At 44.4% G+C, this 26432-nt stretch overlaps 2 protein-coding genes across 3 annotated transcripts in view; one reads left to right on the plus strand and one right to left on the minus strand.

Moving 5' to 3' along the window:
• Positions 1 to 25180, minus strand: part of DNAJC10 (DnaJ heat shock protein family (Hsp40) member C10) — a 36762-nt gene extending 11582 nt beyond the window's left edge. Inside the window, exons 1-20 of one of the 2 annotated variants that reach the window (XM_083707359.1) lie at positions 24745 to 25180; positions 21102 to 21460; positions 20807 to 20972; positions 19054 to 19104; positions 16584 to 16666; positions 15708 to 15839; positions 15098 to 15191; positions 14734 to 14811; positions 13265 to 13308; positions 12816 to 12953; positions 10333 to 10422; positions 9228 to 9341; positions 8671 to 8785; positions 7135 to 7262; positions 5044 to 5160; positions 3851 to 3952; positions 2742 to 2897; positions 2385 to 2518; positions 784 to 837; positions 230 to 377 (exon numbers count right to left, since the gene is read on the minus strand). In XM_083707359.1, coding sequence (XP_083563485.1) covers positions 230 to 377; positions 784 to 837; positions 2385 to 2518; positions 2742 to 2897; positions 3851 to 3952; positions 5044 to 5160; positions 7135 to 7262; positions 8671 to 8785; positions 9228 to 9341; positions 10333 to 10422; positions 12816 to 12953; positions 13265 to 13308; positions 14734 to 14811; positions 15098 to 15191; positions 15708 to 15839; positions 16584 to 16666; positions 19054 to 19104; positions 20807 to 20972; positions 21102 to 21308 — 2151 coding nt within the window. In that variant the 5' untranslated portion in view covers positions 21309 to 21460; positions 24745 to 25180. Of the gene's footprint in view, positions 1 to 229; positions 378 to 783; positions 838 to 2384; positions 2519 to 2741; positions 2898 to 3850; positions 3953 to 5043; positions 5161 to 7134; positions 7263 to 8670; positions 8786 to 9227; positions 9342 to 10332; positions 10423 to 12815; positions 12954 to 13264; positions 13309 to 14733; positions 14812 to 15097; positions 15192 to 15707; positions 15840 to 16583; positions 16667 to 19053; positions 19105 to 20806; positions 20973 to 21101; positions 21461 to 24579 lie in introns of both variants that reach the window. The other variant, XM_083707360.1, reaches the window with a different exon arrangement.
• Positions 1 to 26432, plus strand: part of FRZB (frizzled related protein) — a 181048-nt gene that overhangs the window by 51586 nt on the left and 103030 nt on the right. The window lies entirely within an intron of this gene.

Consider the following 26432-nt stretch of genomic DNA (forward strand, 5'->3'; position numbering starts at 1 on the left):
GCCATTTTGTGTCTGGGCAGATTTTTGGCGAATCATTCAGAAAATGCTAATCCAAGAGGAAGAAAAAAGCTCAACAACTTTGCCCAGATTTTCACTTTGGGGAATAGGGCAACCCTAGGCATGTGTGCAAGGGCCAACATGGCTGCAATGCATCGAAAATAGCTTGGGAGGAAAAGGAGAGCACTGAACCGACAGTGACTTGCCACTGCAGGGAGATCAGGCCGTTTACCTTAGCTAGGATCTCAAATTCCGGAGCAAAATTTTGGCAAGGGCCACACCAGGGAGCGTAAAAGTCGACGACCCAATGCTCTTTCCCGTTCAGAACTTTGTCGGTGAAGCTCTGGGGTGTCAGATCCAGAGACACCCGAGGTAAATACCTTTGAAAAGGGAAAAAGAAAACAAGGAACTTGGGATTTCAGAGTCACACAAACTACTCCTCCCAAAACTAGCGGCCTGTCACCTTGAAAGGTCCAGTTTGTGCCTTCTATTCACTGTTGGCATCAACACCTGAGTGGAGGAAGACCTATTGAATAGGTTCTCCCCTGGTGTCCAAAAATAGGACTGCAAAGGTCTGAAGAGCATTTTTGGGGGGGGTTCATGCATACAGCCTTCAACACAATCGGAAAGTGAGGCAGTCAGTGCAACAGCATAGATGGTGGGGATGGTGATGGTGGGGCTCACCTGCATGGCCCTACAGTCCCCTCCATTGATTATTCTATGTGAGTCAGTCCCACCCCCCTGGAAAAAGTACGCTGTGAGTAATGTTTTGAGGCAAGCACTCACCCTAGCGCCCATCTCCTCAGCGAATGTGCATCTCTGTTCCAGCCGTTGTAGCTACTGTTAAAAACAGAAGTATAAAAATAAAAATAAATCAAAATGGGCAGAAAGAGGCAACACCTCTGTAGTGCACTTTCTGTTCACTGGGTTCACATAGCGCCCACCCAAAGATCGTGATATTTAGCTGGGCACTGGATTCTCTATTTCAGCCAACAGATTTCCCCCACACGGGGCAGGATTCATCTCATGGGCACTGCCAGGGGAAACCCCACGCAAGGACTTCCACTTGCACGATGCCATTTCTCACCCCACGTAACCCCCCCCCCCAAAATAGACTCTGGGTCAGGGGTCAGGGGAACCCCCAGGAGAGCGCATAGGCGGAGGAGGAAGAGGAGGGGAGATCCTGCTATTTGGCAAGATGAAATGCTTGCTCAGGTGGAAGATATGTCATAGCACAACAATGAATTCCATTTCAAATTTGGCATGAGATTTCACGCATGCTTTCCTTCAGAGGAATAATTCCATTGGCAGGAAATGACATACTGTAACAAAAACGAATCAGCTTTAAAACACCCAAATCACAGCTGGGTGACACACCAATATTAGAAGAAATGAAGATGATAGGATATCAATTATCAAATGAGCCCACTGACTATACAGTCGTACCTTGGAACCCTGAATGCCTTGGTATTCAGACATTTTTGCTCCCGAACGCTGCAAACCCAGAAGTGATTGTTCTGGTTTGCGAACGTTCTTTGGAACCAGAACATCCAATGGGGCTTCCGTGGCTTCCAACTGGCTGTAGGAGCTTCCTGCAGCCAATCAGAAGCCACACTTTGGTTTCTGAACATTTTGGAAGTTGAACGGACTTCCGGAACGGTTTCTGTTCGACTTCCAAGGTATGACTGTATAGAGAACTACGGTTAATAAGGGGTGGGTCTAAATACTCCTAAACACATATATTATTTGGGTAAACTGAAGACGCAATTGCCCCAGGAGATCAAGAAATGGTTACCCATCTTTTAACTGCAGCCTACATGATTATAGTGTGCAACTGGAAATACTTGGAAACATCTACGTTAAAAACGTGGGTTATATGAATTTGGGATATTGCTTTAAGGGTCAGATGAACAAGTATCCTTAGCGTCAGGCAAGCTAGAAAGGGTGGCGATACTTCTGTTGCTTATTGGAATAATTGGAATGCAAGACATATTAATTCATACATGCTTTTGGAAGAAATCTAATATTTGTATCAATAACGTTCTCGGGTAAAATGTAATGGTAAATTATTAAATGTAATTGAAAATTTAACAATTCTGGCTATAAATATTAAAAAAAATCAAGTGAGTAAAAAGACAATTTTAAATAAATAAGTAAAGAGCACCTTATGATAATAAGAAATACACCTCTCTAGGTTATAACTTGTACTTTCTAATAGATTAAACCTTAAAAAGGGAAGGGGGGAGAATGATATTTAATTGTCAGATTGTGCCACTGAGGGAACTCCTGATTTAGTCTAGTCTGATCCATAGCATTAGTAAGTCACATAATACGCATGGTTTTCAGTAAGTATTTAAGAACAAATCTAAGCAACTTGCATTACTCACTAGTACTGATAAGATGACGCTGATTTTTGTGGGAAAAGTCTTATTTCAGGATAACCTTGAATGTTTTCTTGATGACAAAGGGAGAAATATTTTTGGCAGTCCACGCTACCAACTGAAACCAGTCCATTCAGCAACTGAAACAGAGAAACAATTATTCAATTAAATCTGCAAAACTTGGTGAAATAAAAGACCCCTCCACTTTTAAAATAAACATCCTGTACTGATCATTGGTATGCATGCTAGGGGTATGTGTGTCTCAATAGCTCAAAATGAAAATGAACAAGGAACTAAGCATTTAGTGATCAGATGAGCATGATTGACACTGGGCACTGAAAAGAACTGATTGCTTGGTTTTACCCTGGCCATCCTTTTCCATTCAGGCATTAAGGCTTGGCAAGGACCACACCACGGAGCATAGAAATCAACCATCCAGATTTCGTTAGCCTTCTTTTTCTTCACCAGCTCACTGAAGGTCTCGGGTGTGAGAGAAACTACTGACGGGTTCATGAGATCCTAAGGCACAGAAAGGAGGAAGGCTCACTTCGTCTGCTCTCAGAATTTATAGAAGGAACAGCTCAAGTTGTGTAAAGTCATTTGCAATTTGTTTATAGTACACACACACACACACACACACACACACACACACACGATTGCCGTATTTCTGTAACTGCCATCTGTTTTAACTGAGTTAAGAATTTTAAATTGTTGAAACCCAGCGTTCGAACTGCTGATGAAGAACTCCACTTTTGGCTTCAGCTCCAACTACTTTTTGACCCTGTCCATCACTGGCATGTACCCTCCCCAAAGCTCTTGGACAGGGGAAAAAAGGTTCCCCACCCCTGGCTGAAGGCAAGCACTGGGAAAACAAATCAGATACCAAGAATGGCTTACAAATTCATGGGATATGAACAAGTTGACTGAGGTTACGTGACCCAGCTTCTGGAAAGAACCTTTTTCAACTCTACACTATCCTTTCTGAAGTAAGGCGGCCAGAACTGTACACAGTATTCCAAAGTTTTCTTTCCAATTCCTTTCCTGATGTTCCCTAGCATGTAATTTGAAGAAGAAGAAGAGTTTGGATTTGATATTCCGCTTTATCACTACCCAAAGGAGTCTCAAAGCGGCTAACATTCTCCTTTCCCTTCCTCCTCCACAACAAACACTCTGTGAGGTGAGTGAGGCTGAGAGACTTCAGAGAAGTGTGACTGGCCCAAGGTCACCCAGCAGCTGCATGTGGAGGAGCAGAGAAGCGAACCCGGTTCACCAGATTACGAGTCCACCGCTCTTAACCACTACACCACACTGGCTCTCTTTTTCACAGCTGCCACATACAGGGTTGAAACCTTCTTCGAGCTATCCGCTATGGTCAGTATGGTAGGTTTCCTTTAACCTTCCATTCAGGAACTCAAACACCAAAAGACAACTTTTAGTGAAGCAACAGAAAATTCACAAAATTCAACAATTACCTCAATAAACTCCAGGATCTGCTCAGAAGAGTGATGCCCCTCGTATTCGTGAGTGTGAGACTGGTTGAATACCACCGTTGTTGGGTAAGCTCTAATGTTGTGCTGCGAAAGATCAAGATTAAAATATCTTCAGAAATCATAGGGAGAGATCCCCTTTTAAGCCTCAACTGATTTCTGCCTTTTCATTCAGTACCTGGGCAGGTGAAGTTCTCAGGGCTGAAACCTGAGGGCAGATCCATAGCCTACATACAAAGCACATTCAAGGCACATTTCAGGCTTTCATGACTTCCCACCTGCTGGAAAGAATTTTGAGAACAATAGCTCCAATACACAGCTCCCTTAAGAACCTACAGTTCACAGGATTTTTTGATGGAAGCCATGTGTGTTCAATGCACTTTAAATGTATTGTGTGGATCTGCCCTTCAAAGGAAACCTCCGTTACTCCAATAATTGCAAAAAACCCCACAAACCTCTGCGGTATAGAGAAGGCCTGTGCAGCATAACAATGAGAGGAATGCTGGCTAGTGTTTTTAAGTTAAAAGTTGTACAGATTTCTGTTTCCTGTAATACAGTGATAATGGGCTGTATCTAATGTTAGTCATACTCAGAGTAGGTCCACTGAAATTAATAGGCAGGACTAATTTTAGGCCCATTAATTTCAATTATTCTGATCTGAGCAAAACTTAGTTGGATAGCATCCTATAGTTTTTAATTCTTCTAAAGTGCCTTGCACTCATTTTTTATAGGTATAAAGAGGTGAAATATAATATGATGCAAGGAAGGAATCCTCTCAGCTTTTTAGATCTCAAAACTCAGGCCTTTACTTTACTTTACAATGGTGTCTGAAAATCTAGTTCTTTTTGTGTCTCTTTAAACAATGTCTTGCCAGTCTTCTAAGTCAGCTCAAATTCCATGCCTTCTTCCTATTCTATGAACTTTTATTTGCAAGACTCCCAAGCTCATGGAGTTTCATGTCTGTGAGAGCTGAAAAGTATGCAGGAGTTAAAGAGGCTTACAAAAAAAGTTAACGTGACTTACAGGTGCCATAAGCCGGCGCACACAGTGGGGATTTTGTATGAATTGCGGTCCAATTAATTTTCATCACTTTGACTGCAAAACAATTGGGCTATCACTTTTCAAAACCAGAACAAAGCTATGTTTATGTGGGGAAAATATTTAAATTTGCAGTTTACCATGTTGCAAATCCCTTCATGAACTGTACAGTCTAGTGTGCCAAATTTCAGTTGACCATAGAGTTGCTTTGATGCTTTCCTCAGTTCCGGCAGCAAAGCTCGACAAGGGGGGCACCACTGAAGAGAGAGAGAGGAAAAACAACAACCACCAAATATAAATTTCTCACCAAATACAGTAAATTATTTCTTACTCTCAGATATTAGACACTGATAGAACATTTCCTATGGTTCCCAGAAGGGTGTCCTGGGATCTCCCACTTCATCCCCAGAGAAGGAAGCACCAAAAGGGGTTTGCCCTTGCTAATTTCCCCCACTGTGAGGGCAGACACCTCCAATCCCTTGCCACTCAGCTGGTGATCTGACAGTGGTATTGTCAAAAGGGGTGTGTGCTAGGGGCTGGATCCAAAAACTGGGTTAAGGGGAATTATACCAGGCCTGGAGATGACATAGTGATTTCCCTTCCTACTGGGACCAATAGGAGGAAAAGTTTGGGTGGGAAACACATCAGCCCACAAAAGAAGATGAAAACCCCATGGAGAAACACCAACAGCCCACCTTCTGCCTTGCCGGTGTGAGCCCAACAGATTGGGGGGCTGGGTGATTTCTGCACTTCCAAGATTCTCCCCACAACCCCACACATATAGGAGAGCTATATATTCTCCCCATAACAAATGATAAACCATTTTCTGAGTAAAATGAAATGACGAATGACAACTGTTCACAAGCTTATGCTGCAGACAGATGTAGGGTAAATGCCAACGTGGCCTTCCTAATTATGTGAGCAGTTTGGAATTTCCCGAAGAGGTTGTGAGCTCTTTCCATTGAGTTTTTCTAAAGAGATGGAACAGGTAGCTCTTGGGGATGCCTTAGATACAGGACACATGGTCTTGCAGCAAGGCGCTGATGATAGCCATCTTCAAATATTTAAAGGGCTTTCAAGAGGGAGAGAGCTTGTTTTCTCATGTCCAGACTGGAGGAGCCAAATCAATTGCTTCAAGTTACAAGAAAGGAGATTCCAACCAAAGATTAGGAAGAACTTTCTGATGGCAAGAGCTGTTCCAACAGGGGAACAGACTCCACTGTCTGTTGTGGACTCTTCTTCCTTGGAGTTTTTTAAGCAGAGGGTGGATGGCCATGCATCATGGATGCTTTAGTTGAGAGTCCTGCAATACAGGTGGGGTTTTTTGGACTAGATGACCCTCACTCCTACTCTACAATTCTATGGTTCTATGGTTGGTGATGTCTTCCATTGTATCCCTTCCTCCTCCAATTCTAAGTGCCCTCTGCTAACCAGGTTAAAGCCGGAAACACTGCTGTTGCAAAAACCTGTGGAATGAAATTTCTACATGCCAGCCTAGAATTGGACTGGTCATGTTGTCCAGATGCCTGATTATCGTCTACCAAAGCAACTACTCTATTCCAAACTTAGAAGTGGAAAGCGTAATGTTGGTGGTCAACAAGAGAGATTTAAAGACTCTCTCAAGGCAAATCTTTAAATAATGTAGTATAAACACAGACAACTGGGAAACACTGGCCTGCAGGCACTGCAATTGGAGAGCAGCCTTTACCAAAGGCGTCATGGACTTTGAAGATGCTCAAACTCAGGACGCAAGGGAGAAATGTGCTAAGAGGAAGGCATGCTTGGCAAACCCTCACCATTATCAACTCCCTCCCGGAAACCTATGTCCCCACTGTGGAAGGACGTGTGGATCCAGAATTGGCCTCCACAGTCACTTACAGACTCACTGTTAAGGCCATGTTCATGGAAGACAATCTCACTCGGCTACGAGTGATCACCAAAGAAGCTTTGAAAATTATTTCACGGTTATAATAACACAGTAGGAGGAACCGCTACATTGTGAGGATGGACTTCCACTCAAGCAATAGGACTTCTCCGTCTCTCTCTCCCCCCCCCCCAAATCTGCTCCAGAACGTCCCCCAACCCTTTGGAACAAATTCTGAAGGTGCACTGGAGATTGCAAGGCAAGGAAAGAAGGAAGGTGAAGTCCTTTTGTTCCATTCACAGCCAAATAGTTTTGGATGCAACACAGCCTACATCTCTATGGGAGAATGAGGTGCTGCAATAGTTACAGGTGCAAAGAAGTCAACAAGCCATGGTTCCTTCTCCTTGCCAGGAAAATTCTGAGGCCCAAGAGTGACGACATGGGAATTCACGCTTTCCTTGGCAAAAGCCACTATGTCGTACAGAATCTTCTTTCCTTCAAAAGAAAAAGAAAACAAAGCATTCATGAGGATTAGCTCCCTATTATTTGCTAAAGTAGAAGGGAAGATAAGGGGAGGGAAAGAACCAAAAAAGTATTTATTTTTTCAGTCCAGTTTAATAGGCAATAGGGTTGTTGCATCCAACTAAGTCATCCTTGGACTTAGACCTATTGAACTCACCACAGATTTCAGTAGGATGACTTTGCTGGGATTCAACCCAAAGGGCTGAGTGAGTTTTACAAGATCCTTCCCCTCCCAAATGAGGCTTGGTATGTTTAAGTGGCAGTCAGCCATGTCAGATATTAATCACTCATACTTCAGAAATTCACAAGGATGATCACAATAGAAATCAGCGCTCTTTGTGAAAGGCAGAGGAGGATTTATTATTTCTTTACGAATTCATGAGCCACTCTGCATTTAAAGAACACCCAAGCAGTGTATAAAAACAGACTACAAATCACAAAGCATTGTTAAAAACGTGAAGCTAGCAAGTATCAAAATTCTAGCAGCAAAGGTGGGAGGAAAATAGAGGAAACATCGGGGGCGGGAAGTCAGCTTTAAAACTTATATAACATTTGTGTTAATTTGTATCAATTTGGTCATAATTTGTTTTGTTTTGAACTATGGAAAACCAATAAAAATAACTGGCCAAAACCCCCAACCAAAACTCTAGCTCTGGAAAAAGGAAAGAGCAAAACTCCCAACAGCATAACACAGGGCAAAGCAAGGTAATTTGTTAGAAATTGATCAGAGTTGTACAGTGGTACATCGGTTTGTGAACGAAATCCATTCCAGAAGCCTGTTCACCTTCCGAAATGTTCGAAAACTGAGGCGCGGCTTGCCTTTGGTTGCAAGAGCTTCTTGCACTCAGCAGAAACCGTGTCACACATTTGGGTTCCCAAAAAACGTTCAAAAACGGAAGCATTTACTTCCGGATTTTCGGCCTTCAGGAGCCGAACAGTACAATAACGGAGGTGTTTGGTAACTGAGGTTCAACTGTGTAAGCAAGCATCCTTCAGACTAAAAGCGTATCTAATGGGGCAGACATTACATAACAAACTCTCCATTCCTAAAATAAAATAAATAAAATAAAGGGAGCCTTGGAAAGCTAGGATTTTGAGTGGTTTCCCTGCCTCAAAATGTCACTTTCCAAGCTGTTTTGGTGGGGGGGAAGGGTTGGGAAGAAGGAGTGCTTGGGAGTTTAAAAATGACTGGTGTGTGGGGGGGTCAGCCCCCCCGCTCCCATTCCTCTGCTGACACAGCCACATGGTACTGCTTTTCATGTGTGTGTATGCGACTTAGATGCAGATGTTTGAAACTTGTAGCAACTCCCTAAGGAAGATGCATTTACAGGCACCAGAATATTGTTACATCCTGTAACTTTTCTACCCAAGAGTCGCTTACCGTGGTGAATTTCATAGTTGTTTATTCCCCTTCCTTTAAAGACTACGACGCATGGCTGATAAACGTACAGATCATTACAAACGTTTGGGGCAGAAAGGCAGTCAAACTTGCCAACCTGTGAAATGAAAAGCCATTTGTTTGTTACGACCCTAGGATAATTTATCCATTAAATATCACAAATACACACTTCTTGCATTGCATTTAAGGGGTTCATGAATGCTATTAAGTCTGTCTATTTTTTCCCATTGAAACAAAAATATAGCAACGTAGGTTAGGTCAGTGATGTGATATTTGTGGCCCTCCAGAGGTTGCTGGGCTCCAGACTCCCATCAGCACCAGCCACCACTGTTGTATTCCAACATCTGCATTCCAACATCTGTAATGCCACAAGTGTCCCAACAATGGCCTAGCCAGAAGGATGAGGTCTCAAGTGAAAGGAGACTAGGTAGCTCTGCAGGTTGGGGGGAAGATATTGAGCGTAATAATATTCTTTTGAGGCAAGCCCCCTGCTCCACCCCACCCATGTCCATCCATTTTACAGGTTCTCCTTATCTCACCTGAATATTTTCTGCTTTAAGGAGGTAACTTAGTTTTTTAAGGTCATGGTTATCTGACTTGCCAGTCTCACCAAACTGAAAGAAGATCAGCCATCGGTGATGGGCAAGGTGATCCTTAAAAAGGGAGGAGAAAAAGAAATTAAGAGGTAAAGACAAATCCATCCATCTGTTAGAAGAATAAGAAACTGGCTTGCTCAAAGCTCTATAGAACTGCAGATTTTAGTCAAAATCAAGCAAGAAAAGAGAGAGGGATCAAATGGATTCTTTGATTTTGCCCCAATTCAAGTTGCTGAACTTCAGAATACAGTTGTACCTCGGAACGGAATCCGTTCCGGAAGTCAAACAGACTTCCAAAATGTCCAGGAAGCAAGCCATGGCTTCCGATTGGCTGCAGGAGCTTCCTGTAGCCAATCAGAAGCTGCGGAAGCCGCAACGGATGTTCGGGTTCCAAAGAACGTTTGCAAACTGGGAGAATCACTTCTGGGTTTGCAGCGTTCGGGAGCCAAAACGTTCGTCTCACAAGGCGTTCCGACTTACGAGGTACGACTGTATTTGGGATGGCGCAAAACAACACTGACGTTTTGCTAAAGAACTCTGTGTTATATCCCAGAAGACGCTCATGGCAAGATTGTGGTGAAATCAGAAACTAAAATATAATATATATGTATACACACACACAAACACTGTGCCTTGTGGGACATATTTGGCAGAAGAAAAGGCTGAGGAGTAAACCCTACACAAATCCAGAGGGGAGTCCCTAATATGGTTGGATGGCACCTTGCACACTTCCTTCTGGTAGCTCCTGCAGCCAAGCTGGTGCCAAACATATTGCTCTGCTTTCTTTTGGACCACATCAGTGAGGCCAGGGTGTGTGTGTGTGTGTGTGTGTATGTGTGTGTGTCTTGTACTCTGGACAGCCCAGCCCCTCCACACTCACTGCCCATGCTTTGGTGCTGCTAATGCAGCAAAAACAATGTGGGAGGCAGCAGTTGCGAGTTACCAGTCTCTTGCAGCTATATTTGGAGGACTATGGTTTCCCTTCTCCTGTTCTGAACCAAGGTTCAGCATGACACCCAAATGCAGTCAAGATGAGAACACTCTTTACCTGCAAGGAAGATGCTGAGATCATTTGAAAATCTGGAAGGTGCTGCATGACTTCCAAATATATCTCTCTTGCGTCCAAAGTGTTCAGGAACTAGAGAGACAAGGAAATCTCCACGTGAGTTTTATCCTTTCTTGTGTTATATTTATAATACACTGCTTTATCCCTTACATACCCAACAGATCAGCGCATTCTGCAGGAGAGGGAACCCTGCATAAACCATCCTACCAGGAGCTCTGTTTTGCCTGATGTTAGAATCAGGCCTTTAGTGTAGTGGCACCTACCCTTTGGAACTCCCTCCCACTGCACATCAAACAAGCGTCTTCGCTGTCGTCTTTTTGGTGCCTGCGAAAGAGATTCCTCTTTCCACAAGCCTTCTGAAATCTTTCCCCCAATTGGAACTGGGATTTGAACTGATTCCATTCATGTAGGCACTGTTTGCTGCTCTAAACTGTTTATCTATTTCTGATTGTTTTTCAAAGGAATGTTTTATCTGTGCAGTTGTTTTAGCTGTATATAAACTGCTTCATATATGCCGTTATATTGTACATCACTTTGGGGTGCTTCACAGGGAAGTGATCAATAAATGAAATCAATAACAGAATTCCAGAAGCTTATCTCTGGGCTACCGTGGATGGCTTTGGAGGATGGCTTAAAAAGACGGGAGGAGTGCACAGACAAGGAGCAGGAGGATTATATCCTCATCGAGCCGTCTATTTCCGTCACTCTCCTAACCTTCAAAGCATCTCGTGCGCTGCCTGAAATGACCCTGGGTAGGAGGAAAGTCTAGAAACAGCAGAACTGCTGCCAGCTACATGTTCCTCCTCATCTGCACCTTCAAAAGGTTTCAGTACTAGACAGGCAGAACAACCAGCACTGCTCAAGATCTCCCCTAGAAGATGCCTGTTGCTGGCTCCAAGAAGAGGAAGGTGTCTTTTCCCATTCGCTTTATGAGTTAACTTGGGTTATTCAGAGCCTTCTTGCTTATTCAGAGCTCCTTTTGGTGACCTGGAGCAGTCTTGTGTCACAGCCTGGACTTGGCCAACTTTGAACCCAAAGGCAGAACAAGACTTACTCTATGGTTGTGAGCCTCCAAGCATCTTAAACTCCAAAGCACCACACCAACAGTCCTGAAAATGTACCACTGCAGAAACAACACCTAGTGTTTGTAACAGGTCTACTACCCTCGAAGCACATTAATTTATGATGGAGTTCGCACCTAACCCTGAAATATACTGCTTCCTCAGTTTTCTTTGGGATGTTTGGAATATTTAACAAAGCATGCTTATAAGCACATCATGTAATATTCTTTCCCGGTAAGGAACCAAGTGGTTGTTTGCTTTGGGCATGACCCAGTCAGTGCTTAATTCTGACTGGTTCTGATCAGATTTCAGAATTGGCTTGCCCTTCCTTTTTTAGCTGCATTTTAAATAAAAATACAAGCATGAAAAGAAGCCTGGTTTCATGTACCAATCAAGATCATAGCACACTCCCGCACAAGAAAAGGAGTCTTGCCTTATAACAAGAGACACCAATACAACTTGTATTGCAGGCAACAGCAGTAACCTTAGCTGGTGCTCTATATGGCAGATAGCTATGTCTCAGGGGATGCTCTGAAGACACACAAGGCCATGACTTTTCTGAAACCAAGCAGGTCTGGGTCTAGTCCAGCCTTTCTCAACCTGTGGGTCCCCAGATATTGTTGAACTACAACTCCCACCACCCCTAGCTAGCTCAGGGATGATGGGAGTTGTAGTCCAACAACATCTAGGGACCCACAGGTTGTGAACCACTGGAGTCGGTGCCTGGATGGGTGGCCTCCTGGGAACCAGCTTGGGTTCCACGAAGGAAAAAGGTGGCACATAAATTAAGGAAATAAATGAACAAACTGCCCTGTCCAGTATCAGCAGCTGTCTGTATTAAGTATAAACGTGTAAGCATGGAGGTGTGTAGGGTGAATTCTGGTGCTTTCAGGACAGCATCAAAATGTTTCGGTGATAAGAGAACACAGAGAAAGTACAATTAAGCATCTAGAGATACAGATAAAGCGTGGATGTTTTCTAAGACACATAATTCAATTTCTCTTCTGGGGGCCAGCAACATATGAGGAATTAAAATATACCGTATTTTTCGCTCTATAAGACGCACCAGACCACAAGACGCACCTAGTTTTTGGAAGAGGAAAACAAGAAAAAAAATATTCTCAATCTCAGAAGCCAAAACAGCAAGAGGGATCTCTGCGCAGTGAAAGCAGCAATCCCTCTTGCTGTTCTGGCTTCTGGGGTAGCTGCGCAGCCTGCATTCGCTCCATAAGACGCACACACATTTCCCCTTACTTTTTAGGAGGGAAAAAGTGAGTCTTATAGAGCAAAAAATACGGTAAATCAACTTCTTTTTTTGGGGGGGGGGGGCGCGACACTTTTCCCTTCACCACCGCCGCCACCTCATTGCACAGATATGCAAACCAATCGTAAAGCGACTCATACCAAAACACCTCCTCTCTCTTTATTAGTTAAAGTGGCTCCGGGCGGAAAGAATGCTGTAGTGCTAGTTGAGATATCCAAATTATCACAAAGCTCACCCTGGGTGGCACAGTCCATCCAGCCTACATTAACAAGGCCTTCCTGTAGCAAGACAAGCGAGACAACACGAGATCAGATAGATGGAGGCAGGTTAGCTTTCTTTGCACAGGCACCCAGAGGGCATCAAAGAACAACACACATCCCACCATTCAGTTCACGCTTTGCATTTTCCGTTTTGTGAATCCCACCCTAAGTAAAACAAAAAACGGGCATGTTCCAATGTTAAGCATTTTCAACATTTGGTGGAATAATTATTATGCCTCTCCACTGGAAGTCAATGAGACTCAGCAGCATTGAACTTCGCCCGACTCACGCATGCCATTTGAGAATTCTTGAAATCTAACGCCGCTTACCAACATGCCAGCCAGTTTAAGGCGTGTTCGGGAAGTCAGACAATCTAGAAAATAACAATAATAGATGTCTGAGAAACAAGATTTTTCATCAGGTTCATGTTTATCTACGTATATGCAACTATGCACAAACAAATAGAGGCTTTTGGTAAAAAACAACAACTCTGGTGCTTCCAAAGACTTTTAACTTAAGGGCAAAGCTGGGATAGCTCAGTTGGTAGAGAATGAGACTCTTAATCTCAAGGTTTTGGGTTTGAGCCCCACGTTGGGCAACAGGTTCCTGCAATGCAGGGGATTGGACTAGATGACTCTCATGGTCTACAATACTGTGATTCTATAAAGAGGTTAAATTTGGCACATGCTGTCACAGAGAAGCTGCCTTAGGTGCAGAATTCTGCCCCCGCCCCCCCGGAGAGTTTTACTGATCTCCTCCCTCCCCCCCCCCACTCTCCAAAAATCTGCACTGGAGAGTTTGGGGACTGGGGGCTGTGAGAGAATTGGAAAAAGCTGCCTCCTTTTCCATTAGGGAGAATCAAATGCCATCTGTAGATGGAAAAAAATAACCTTCCGTTTGCAGAGGGCAAAGTCTGGATCTAACCCAGAAAAATCTGGAGAGTACAGTGGTACCTCAGGTTAAGAACTTAATTCGTTCTGGAGGTCCGTTCTTAACCTGAAACTGTTCTTAACCTGAGGTACCACTTTAGCTAATGCGGTCTCCAGCTGCTGCTGCGCGATTTCTGTTCTCATCTTGAAGCAAAGTTCTTAACCTGAGGTACTATTTCTGGGTTAGCGGAGTCTGTAACATGAAGCATCTGTAATCCAAGGTACCACTGTATTTGTATGTCACTTCCTCTGTCTTTCTCTTGAAACAAGGAACATGAACTTTAACTCTTAAGGCATCAACACACACACCTCTGCCCGTTAGGGGAATTTCATTTCCCCTTCACATCTGCAGAGAGGAGCAGAGCAGAATTTTGCACTGGAGGTCTGAAAACGGCAAAGGCATTTGCTTAAAAAACAAACTTCAGAGCCTGTTGAATACATTTTGCTGCCTGAGGCAAATGACAAGATGGCGGCTCCCTAATTACACCAGCCAAACAGACTGACAGATGACTCTCACTTTGAGCCTGACAAAGGGGCAGCATCCTGCATGGCACCTGAGGGCACCAAGATAGGTGAGCTGTAAGGCATAGACACCTCCCTCCCCAACACTTTGTTGCTACCCCTGCCTTGCAACATCTGCTGCTTGCTCGAGTCTGCCTAATGGTAGGGCAGGTCCTGATGAGACTGAGGGAACCTCCAGAGGCAGCCAGGAACATATCTATGCTTCTGAAAGATAAGCTCTATCAACTAGCATAGAGAAAAGAGGATGTGTTTTAACAATCTCAGTAGGAAATGGGGCATAGCAGGCTAGCAACCAAGCATAAATTTAGGTATTAATAGTTGAAAAAAGTACACATGTATATATTCACCTCCTTGCTCAGCACAAAAAGTTATTAACCAGCCAACGCCAGAAGCAAATGCAGTTTGAACAGCACTGACAAAATTTCCTGAAAAACAGAAAACAAATAATTCCATATTTTAATTCAATTTTTTATAGCCCGCCCATCTGGCTGGATTGCCTCAGCCATTTAGGGGATATGCACCTGTTTTCATTCATTCAAAAACTTTACTTAGCATTAACTACTTGTTGCATGACATTGATCCTTTCTACACTTTTCTTAAGATCTGATTAAGAGAGGTTTAGGTTAACTTATCTGTTGCCCACTATTGGCATTACAGGGTTTGAAATATGCGCAAAATTAAAAATAATTTGTCATTAAAGCAGCAGCTTACCTGCCCATAATTCTGTCACTGTGCTTGTGACAAACTGCATGGCAAAACTCATTAAGCTCTCCTTGGACCTATCTCCAAAATATTTCACTGGGTTCTGCAAGAGAAACACATCTCATTTTAAACCAATAATGCAATTTATGTATTAGCCAATACTTAACACACTGAATTACATCATGCATCCATCCAGCCAACCAACCAACCAACCAACCAACCAACCAACCAACCAACCAGAGTCCCAATGTCCTTCATGTTATACTTTGAAAATCCGGGAATCTAACCTTAGCTCTTGGGTGTAAAAATGTATGTAATATCTACAAAGCATCCCTGCCCCCCTCCGCAACAAAAACACCATAATTATTAAAAGGATTCAGAAAGCATATTGCCCTAGAGCCATTCCTGTCCAGGTTTTTGGTGCTAACATTTTCTCTGGGCAACGTTGCTTTCTAGGGTCGTCCTATTAGAACTTACTGCATTTGGCCTCATGGGTGGCTGTCCCTAAATCTGAAATAAGTTGGGGTTCTCAAAAAAAAAAAAAAAATCCTCACTGGACCAGGACTCCTGTACCTGCCCAGGATGGGTGCTGGAGGAGTACAAATATTTGCTTGCTTACCATTCCAGTTTTAAACACATACAGGCTTGGGTAGCTATTGATTCCTTTATTCCGGCAAAGCATCCTGTTATCGCCACAGTTGACGGCTCCAATACGTATTAATCCATCCATTTCTTTAGCAAATTCTCTCCACTTCCAAGTTGATTTGGGGGGTGGGGGGAAGAAAGTGAGAGCCTAGGTTATTTTTTCTACCAAAAAAACCGTGATTTGTTTTATAAATGCTCTCAAGAGAATTTTAAAATGCTTGTTTACCAGCATGCATATAATTCTATCACAACAGTTAAGAACCCAACCCAAGTTGAAGGTCAATGCCATTCTGCCCACCATTCTGATTATCCCTGTAGGATCTCATTCTTTCTACCCACATGTTTTCCATGTCGGTGGGGAACCTCTGGTTCAATTCCTTGCAGAGCTTGTTGAAAAGGGCTGTAGCTCAGTGGTAGAAACATCTGCTTTGCATGCAGAAGGCCCCAGACTCAATCCCCAACATCTCTAGGTAGGACTGAGAATCCTGTCCCCTGTCTGAAACCCTGGAGAGCCTCTACCAGTCAATGTAGACAATACTAAGGTAGACAGACCCATGGTTTGGTTGAGTACAAGGCAGGTTCCGATGACCCCAAGGATGGCCAATGTGGATGCCAATGTCCAGTAGTCTTGCCAAATGATGTGTCTATGCTTGTACAGAATGGGAGACCAGGCTGCAACCATTAGTGATAGAGCCACAGATTGGTCAGTGGCAAGAAAATGATGCAACTCTCGCATACCCTTCAACTCTCATGCTGTGGTAAGAGTCTTCCCCTTTCCCCACCAAGGTCTCTGCCTAAGGAAACTAGGGAATGCATTCAAAAGCAGCATGCTGGGCTGACCTATACCTACCGTCGGTGCTAAATCATGGCAATGGGAGCATCGAGGGGAATAGAAATTGATAAACCACAATTCTCCCGAAGTAACAGCAGCATCTAGAACAACAATATTAAAAGGGTCATTTTCATTAGTTTTCCATTTTTTTAAAAAAAACAAATTAACAACAAATTAATTCCATTTTAACACAAATTTTTAAATTGACTTTCCACCTCCCTTCAAGATGCCTCTTTTCCCTCCCTCATTTGCTGCTTACAGAAAAGTATTTTTTCTTAATTTCTAATACTTTCCCATCCATTCCCATTTCCATCGACTGTTCTTGTTCAATTCCTGTCCAGACGTTTACCTATTTTCCCAATTAATCAAATGAAATTACGTAATCTTCCTTTATCAATGCATATAAATCATTAAGCATAATCTTAAATTATATTTCCTCCGTTACAATACATTTTGTGTGACAGTCACAAAATGGCTGCTGTAGGGCTATGGCATAATGTAAAATGGCTGCCATGGAGGCATGCAGCAGGGGCCAAGCCAGTGCAAACAGGAACTGAGAAGAAAGAGCCAAGAGTTTCTCACTAATTTTTGAGGGGCGAGTCCCTGATACCATTCATAGGTGCAAGAACAGGTTGTGGTGGACACAATGGGACACACATGGGCATCATTTGGGCACCCCTTGAGCTAGCTACTTGTAAACCCAGACTTTTGATGTGTTTTCATGTAACATGAATGCTGGCGGAAAACTCTGCCTGAAGAGAGCATCTCAAAAAAAAAAAAAAAAAAAAAAGGCAAGAGCATCCAACATTTCAAAGGGGTGGACATTGTGGAAAGGGCTCCTCTCCCTACCCCTAAAAGGGGCTTAACAAAACTGCAGAGGGGAACTTGGGAGTGTGAAGAATCCTGGTCCTTAAAACTGCAGAGAGCTGAGTAAGTCATGCACAGGGAAATGACTGCTGTACTCAGTTTCCAGTTGCCCGGCAACGAAGGAACATTTCCGCCACATATAACCGTGCCAATTTAACCCATCTTTTGAGTGTGCATGTACTTGTGCCTTAAAATCCATTTCACCAAATGCATAGCATGGTCTGTTTGTGGCAAAGTCGAACAGAAGTAAGGAAGGGGAAAAAGAAGCAGCAGTGATATTGTCAACGAACACGTACATTTCACCCCCTAAGCCCACCTCAAATGACCCCATGCTGCTGAATTCCCTCACCCCTTCCACTGCCGAGAGGAAATCTGCTGAGGCTGGAGGAGGGTGGGGGATTGTGTGAGAGGGGAGGGAGTAGGAATGGATGGGGAGAGAGGTTGGGGATATGTTCAGTCTGGAGGTCCCAGAGAGAGACAGGCAGGGAAGGAGGTGTGTGTGAGAGAGAATGGTTGGTTGGATGGATAGAAAAAGGGGAACCGCCACCCACTTTTGGCTTGGGCCACACTCCCTTTTTGGGTTGAGCCCTGACCACCGCTGGTATGCGGCCCCCAACTTCTTTCCCCCAAGAGAATGTGGCCCTTAAAAGGCTCCTCTTCCCTGTTTTAGTGCAACGAGCTAGAGTGATGTAGGCTGCCGTAAGGAAAGGGTGAAACTGGGCTGCCTGGATTCCTTGGAGAAAGGGCAGGGCAAAATGATAATAACTGAATGAACGAAGGAATGAAATACCAGCCAAAAGCCACTTTTAGCAAAAAAATTGCCACTACTATTGTTATTTATAAAAAAAGGGGCCTATTCGGTTTCAACATTATCACTTAGGCCAGATCAGATGCTGGATGACCGTGAAATACAGAGAATGTAAAAAGCGTAAAATCTTTCTACTGCTCAAATACCAGGGGTGGGGAAACTCTCACTGTGTGCACAAGTGTGTTGTTATCATGCTAGGTAAACACATTCAATTCTGCAAATAACCCTGGTCAAACACGAACAGGAAATGCAAACACGTAACTGATGTTTAGTTATCTGTGAGTTGTTTCCTGAGGAGGAGAACTAAGTTAGCAAAGTCCAATTTTTCTCTTTAAAAAAACAACAACTAAATGTAGGATCATGATACAGTTAACCCCCAACCCCAAATTAGTAAAGTGGTCTCCACTGAGAAAACCTATTCGAAATATATCTTAAGTAAGAAAAGCAGAACAACTGGTAAGTGGAAATAACTCAAGTGCTTTGTTTGGACTACTAATCTTTCTTAAAGGATATTTCTGTAAAGACGGCAGAGCGGAACTTCAGAAAAAAAGGAGGAATAATTTCCCCTTTTCGTCAAGGTGTTGCTCGCTTTCCACAGAGACTGAGGCAATGAGTGCTGTAAAGTTTCTACAGACAAATGACTCACAGGGAAGAAATAAAATGCTGCCTTTGAACATTGAGCTCTCATAGTCACTCTGGCTGACATTTTGCAATCCACGTAACGTTTTCTCCCAGGAAAGGATGAGGTGGCGCAATTATGCACTCTGAATAAATTAAAAAGTGCCTGGAAACCACGTTAACATAATGACTTACCAAATTCTCCTCTGTCCAGCGTTATAATTTCAGGATCATCATCATAAATACCTGGCAAAGAAACACCCCATGAGCATTCAAAAACAACAACAAGGGTATTTGAATAATAAAATGGCATTTGCTATGTCATTGTACATAAACTTGGATTGCGCCAGATAGCAAATGGTGAGAAGGAATTTCGTGCTGGCGAGTGAAAGGGCTTTCACAGCATAAAACTATACAAAAAGGTGCAGTATTCAGAATATGACCCTCTCCATCTGGTCACAACTGCTCAGCAATTGATTCAGCTAAATTCATTTTTCTTGAAGCCTACCTACTTGAGGGGGCTGCAAGACTATATTTACTAATTTTGGGGAGAAAGAGTAGGATTGTATAATTATGACCGTCCAGAAAAAGCTAAAATTTTCAGCAGAGAACATTCTTCTGAACGATATTGTATGGGAGTTAACAATGGGACAACAAAAATGGATTCTATGCGCTCTAATGGTGGCCAAGAGACTGATATTGATGAACTGGAAGAATAAAGGTATGGTCCCCTTTAATAAATGGATTGACTACATGATAACACTTGCAGCTTATGAACGGACTGCTTACAGACATAGACTTTGTTTGGATAAATATGACAATATTTGGATTGAATTTATACAAAATGTAGTAGGCCATTAATATTTCCATATGTGTTAGGACAGAGGTTTTCAACCTTTTTGGGTTCACGGCTCCCTTGACCAACTACACTCTTTCTGCGGCACCCCTATGGGGCTCAGGAGCCTAGTTATGTCACCCCTTGCCTGCAGAGGTGGCGGCCCCTCACCCCTACCTTGTGGAGGGTGCCCTCAGCCTCCTCTCTTCTCCTCTCTCCTTGGGAGTCCTCTGGGCTGCCACAGCTACCCACCCTGGTCTCTGAGCTGCACCCCCTGCCCCAAAGAGAGGTGCCTCCTCACATTGCCACAGAGGGTCAGGGAAGCACTCCCTGGCCAGCCCCAGTGACAGCATTCGCCTGGGGAGCTTGTAGCCAGGGCTGCTGCAACAAACAGCTGTGCAAGCCTTTGGGAGGTAGAGATGCAAGAGGGCATCAGAGGAGGGAGGGAAGGAAAGAGGGAGGGAGGCCACGGCACACTGATTGAAAACCACTGTATAATAACATCAGGATAATAACATCAAATTTATATAAGAATGTATGGGTTAGGGTATTTTTCATATATTTTCACATATTCATAGGTTGCTTCTTTCTACACATTTTTGGGCCTTTTTCTGCTCTCCCCCTCCCTTTGCATCACTTTATTTCTTTATATTTTGAAACCAATAAAATATTAATACCCTAATCCTGCAGGCTGGCTAGTTCCGAAGGGTTGCCAGCTTCAAAACGTTAAAAACCAATTGAAAACATTAAAAACCAATTTTAACCGAGTGGGAGGAGAACTAGTTACAGTTTCCTGCTCTGAGAAGCTGTTGAGTAAAAAAGGTGTTGGTTGAGTCTTGTTAAGGGGTAGGAACAAGTACCGACTCTAAAGGGCACTTAGCAAAAGAATGGAATAAAGGCTGTCCTGTCCCTAAGAATCAGACTAATTAAGAAAGCCAAGGACACACTGTGTACCTCCTTGCAACGGTCACAGGCCAACACAGAGTTAAGTCCTCGTTGGCTCTTTTAACTGTGTGCCAGCCTGGCTACTGTGTACTTTCAAAGCTACACTAATTCTGGGCAGGGAAAACAGCATGAAACAATTGCGCCCCACTCACAAGCGTGTTATCTTACCAAAATCGTAGCGATAGTAGTGCCAGCTCTCATATCTGCCTCCTTGCTGCTGGTCGTCCAGACCTTTCTCGCCATATTTGTCATATTTCTTGCGCAGATCTTCGTCTTTTAGCACTTCGTACGCTCTGTTTATTTTCAGGAAGTTTTCATGGGCCTCTGGATCATTCTGCAAGAGAGAAAAACTTCCTAGCGTTCGTTTACCAAACAAATAAACAAACGTTGCAATTCAACACATTTCAGTCTTGAAATTATCTTGGCTAATTGAAAAAAGCCTTTCCATGACTAGGCAACCTACCTGATTCTTATCTGGATGCAACTTCAGTGCTAATTTTTTGAAAGCCTGCCTTATTTCTCTACTTGTTGCTTCTTTGGATATTCCGAGTAAACCGTAGTAGTCTTGATCTGGAGAAACCAAAGCTATCAGATATATTAACACAAGTGACAGCAAAAAGAGTCTTTTCAAGTCTGTGAGGCACTTTCCTCTGGGTAACAATGGCTCCATGTTGAGTACTTGAGCAAGGCAAGCGTCGAAGACCAATACAATTCACAGTGCTGTAGCCAAATAACTGAATTTATTTCTGAAAAAGCTTCTCATAGGATGTTTGCTGTCATGGTCCAGAGGCAGCCCACTTGGGTTCTTCAAAGAGACAGCGCCTAAAAGGAAGACAGAAGTTTTCAGATGGTCTGTGCTATACGGTAAATGCAGTATCCTAGTTACTTCACAAAGACACTTGCAGAGGAACGCAGTTTCGTTTTGTGAAATCTCATTCCTAGGCAGTAAATAGCCTTTCATTTACAAAGGACTCATTTCGTATACTGCTATTAAAGGCATAGGGGCATGTGGTGGCAACTGGTGATATTCCTACTCACTGGTAATCACTGAGGGATACTAAATGTTTCTTGGATTTCCACAAATGTAGTCTTATGATCTTCATCTTTTGTTCTACATATTTATATCTTGAAATCAGTGTGACCTTAATCTTTAACTACGTAACAAATATCCTACTCCCGTTACAAGGCCACTTCCAGAGTAATAAATTGTTTCTGGGAGGGAAGGAAATGGGGTAGAAGACTGTCGACATTTTACATTAAGAGTTTTTTAAAGCACATTAAATTCATTTTGTATTTAAGTACTAGCCTGGTAGTTTGGTCAAGCATTAATTTGATTCAGTGTTGGGCATTACTTCTATATTATACAGTTTTATAGCTTTATTATGTTTAGGTCATTTTACTGTGCACTGCCTTGGTACTTTGTTAAAGAGTTGGCAGTTTATAAATATTATTGGAATTAAAAATGCATAAACAGGTGGCAAGGATATTGCATGCAGGCGAATGAACTACGGTGGTAACATTGTGGAGCTATTTAAAAGGCTGGCCCAACGTGTTGTTCCCTAAAACCTAGAAAATATGCAACATTTGCCTTTGGCAATTGTTACTTTCTTGCTACAGATGTAGGTATCTGTCAACAATGAGCAACTTGGATGGCTTTATAAGAGGATCGGAAATCAATGGAGGATAAAGCTATCAGTGGCTACAAGCTATGATGTTTATGGTTTGTCTCCTTGGTCAGAGGCAGTAATGCTCTCAATACAGTGGTACCTCGGGTTAAGTACTTAATTCGTTCCGGAGGTCCGTTCTTAACTTGAAACTGTTCTTAACCTGAAGCACCACTTTAGCTAATGGGGCCTCCTGCTGCCACCATTCTGCCGGAGCCCGATTTCTGTTCTCATTCTGAAGCAAAGTTCTTAACCTGAAGCACTATTTCTGGGTTAGCAGAGTCTGTAATCTGAAGCATATGTAACCTGAAGCATATGTAACCTGAAGTACCACTGTACCAGTTGCTGGAAACTACAGTGGGGGAGAGTTGTCCTGTGTTCGAATCCTGCTTGCAGCTTCCCACAGGCACCTGGTTGGTTTCTTAAGAATAGGATGCTCTACTTAGACACGCCATTGGCCTGATGCAACAGGCTCTTCTCATGTTCTTCCCCAATACAATCCCCTTGGGAGCATCTGTGCTGGCCAGATTTATACTTCAGACAGGACAAGATAAAAAGCGAAGCTTTTCCAAGGGTGGAATCCGAAAACAACCACAACCATCGCCACCACCACTTGTTGATTTCTGCTATTAAAAAGCACAGCCACTAGTAAAGACAGTAATCCTAGCATTTTAAGCCCAGAGGAGGAGGTGATTGCAAGGAAATGACCATTTAGGCTTGGGTTATTTGTGGGTAAAAAGAAAATCCTGGCGAGGGAAGAAAGAAGAATGAGTGGAAAGAAGCAGGTACTGAAGGAATCTGAGAGAGCAAAATGAAATAATAATAATTTAAAAAATGACACGAAGAATACAGGCGCAATAACAGAACCATCGTAAAACTATCCACTCCCAGTTTATGGTGTGGGACACCACCTGAGCATTTTGTCACACTCAATGCCCAGCCTGCTGCTGGCTGCATATTCAATGGCTGTGCAAAGGGGTTCTATGCACAACAGCCAGTGTGGTGCAGCGGGCAGAGTCTTGCCCTAGGACCTGGGTTCAAATCCCCAATCGAGTCCCAAAGCTCACCGACTTGGCGACCTTGGACCAGTCCCCCACATCTCTCAGCTTCAGAGGGTTGTTATCCTCATAACATATGCCATGCACGCCACCATACAGAATTATAGAATTGTAGAACCGAACAGGACCACAAGAAGCAGAAGCAGAAGAAGAGTTTGGATTTGATATCCCATTTTATCACTACCCGAAGGAGTCTCAAAGCGGCTAACATTCTCCTTTCCCTTCCTCCCCCACAACAAACACTCTGTGAGGTGAGTGGGGCTGAGAGACTTCAGAGAAGTGTGACTAGCTCAAGGTCACCCAGCAGCTGCATGTGGAGGACCCGAGATGCGAACCCAGTTCCCCAGATTACGAGGCTACTGCTCTTAACCGCTACACCACACTGGCTCTGACTGCCTGCAATTTAGGGACCTTTTGACTCAAATCCACAACCCTGAGATTTTAATAAGAGTCTTGAGCTCTACCAACTGAGCCAGTCTAACCCAGGCCTTCTCCAGCTCCTTGGAGGAATGGCAGAGCAGGTTCTGCACAGTCTGAAATGAAAGCTGCAGCTATCGGATGAACTTGGCCGGGCGCAACACCCTCTGAAACACTATGTCAGGAGCTGCTGTGAGGTTTCAAAGTGAAGAAGGCTGCAGGCTTGATATTCAACCTTTAGAAGACATGTGAAGTTTTAAAAAATGTTTAATGTTTTATTATATGTGGGAAGCTGCCCAGAGCGGTAGGAGCAACCCAGTCTGATGGATGGGGTACAAATAATAATAATAGTAATAATAACAACAACAAACAACATCACCTTCATGACAGTTTTCCAGTGCAACGGTCTCTCCTTCCTTGGAGGTTTTCAAGCAGAGGTAGGATGGCCATCTGCCGTGGATGCTTTAGCATTACAGGGGATTGGACTACAGGACCCTCAAAATCCCTTTCAACTCTAGAATTCTATGGTTGGTGATGTCTTCCATTGTATCCCTTCCTCCTCCATTTCTAAGTGTCCTCTACTTACCAGGTAACTATTTTAAAGCAAGGAAACACACTGGGGTCCGGGGAGAAGAGGCAGAGGAAAGGGAATCCACTGAGCGAGGGAGAGAAAGAAAGAAAAGAAAAGAGGGAGGGAGGAAGAAAGAGAATGGGACTACAGATTGGGGGGGGGGGTAGCCAAATATGTGCGGCCATGAGAACCCAGAGGATGCCCCGGGTGACAAAAGGAAAAGGTGCCTACATAAGGAATGCAATCCCTGAAGTTTTGGGGCGGCGCAGCAAGCTCTTGGAACACCAATGGGATGTTGCTTGGGAGAGAAGGACGGAAGGAAGGAGGCGTCGAGAAAAGCGCTTCCTTCCCAGTCCCTGGTCCTCCGTCCGCTTCCTCTGCGCTGGGGGCACTTACCGGGTGGCGGAGCTGGGGGTCCTTCCCTCCGCTGGCCGGCGCCGAGCAGGAGCCGCCAAAGGAGCAGGAGTCGTGGAGCAGGCAGGCAGGCAGGCAGGCCTGCGCCGGAGGAAGAGGGAAGCGAGAGAGGCGCGGAGGATCCGGCTCGCAACCGGAGGCGGCGGGAAGGCGGGCGGGGCGCAAGGCTGACGTGGCCGCAGCTCCGGCAGCCCCGGCGCCCCGGGGGAAGCGCTCAGCCGCCTGGCCGGGGGTGGAGGCGCCTTGGCGGGACTAGAGGTGACGCCGTGTTCCGGACGCGCGCTCTTGGCGCGCCTCTTCTAGGCCTGCCCTGAAACAGATCGGGCACACGGGGGCTGGGGGTGGGGGAGCCTCGTCTTCCACCCTCCCGGCGCTTCTTAACGTTGGCTTGCTCACGAGTAAGACCGCGGGCCTAAACCAGGCGCAGCTGCAGACGCGGTGCGCGGGGAATAAACCTTTCAGCGCGCTCTCCCCCCACCCCATGTCATATAGGGACCACAAGGGTTATCCATTCCAACCCCCAGCAATGCAGGAATTTTCCCACCCCACATGGGACTTGAACCCACGACCCTGAGATTCACAGTCTCACTCAACCACAGGGGTCATCTACTCCAATCCCCTGTAATGCAGGATTTTTTCTGCCCAAGATGGGGCTCAAACCCACTACCGTGAGATTCAGAGTCTCCTGCTCTACAACAGTTATTCCATTGAACTCTGGCTCCCCTTGACAGAGCCATGCAGTCCAGGAGCATCCCATAAGTTCCCCATCCCTTATAAGACACACTCACTTTGGATTAAGCCCCACTGAACTTTGTGGGACCTACTTTCCATTTCAACAGTTGTTTCAGGAAGCCTGCGGGACATTGCAGGAGGTTGGGCTAGATGTCCTTCCAACTCTACAATTCTTTGTTTCTGTAGAGGGCAGGCCCCATCCAGCAATGCAACAAAGTATTGGGGGGGGGGGACGGGTTTGAGGCACCGTTTTAGACACAGGCATCACGGTAGTGGGTGACCTTCTGGGTGGGTTTGTTTGTGTGTGTTTCTTACTAATCTGGGGCAAAGTCTGGCTCACTCTTTACTGGCAAATCTGTCAGATTAGATAGATCATAGATCGTAGAGTTGGAAGGGACCATGAGGGTCATCTAATGGGTGGAAGACATGGAGGGTTTCTGGTCATTTGACCTCACCTCCTAGCGTCACACATTGCTGCTCATCATACCCAAAAATGAAGTTGTCAGGGCCACCAGATTATAAATTTGGAACCACAGAGCCTAGGACTTGCCGATCAGAAGATCGACGGTTCGAATCCCCGCGGGGGTGAGCTCCCATTGCTCGGTCCCTGCTCCTGCCAACCTAGCAGTTCAAAAGCACGTCAAAGTGCAAGTAGATAAATAGGTACCACACCGGCGGGAAGGTAAACAGTGTTTCCGTGCGCTGCTCTGGTTCACCAGACATGGCTTAGTCATGCTGGCCACATGACCCGGAAGCTGTACGCCGGCTCCCTCGGCCAATAAAGCGAGATGAGTGTCGCAACCTCAGAGTCGGCCACGACTGGACCTAGTGGTGAGGGGTCCCTTTACCTTTTCCCAGAGCCTTAACAGAGCTTTTTTTTTTTTTACAATTCATGTAGGAGCCCAGCCAAGGGAGAAAAACCTTCCTCCAGGTTTCTC

Source organism: Podarcis gaigeae, assembly GCF_964106915.1.
Source record: "Podarcis gaigeae genome assembly, chromosome: 1".
NCBI classification, from domain to species: domain Eukaryota; kingdom Metazoa; phylum Chordata; class Lepidosauria; order Squamata; family Lacertidae; genus Podarcis; species Podarcis gaigeae.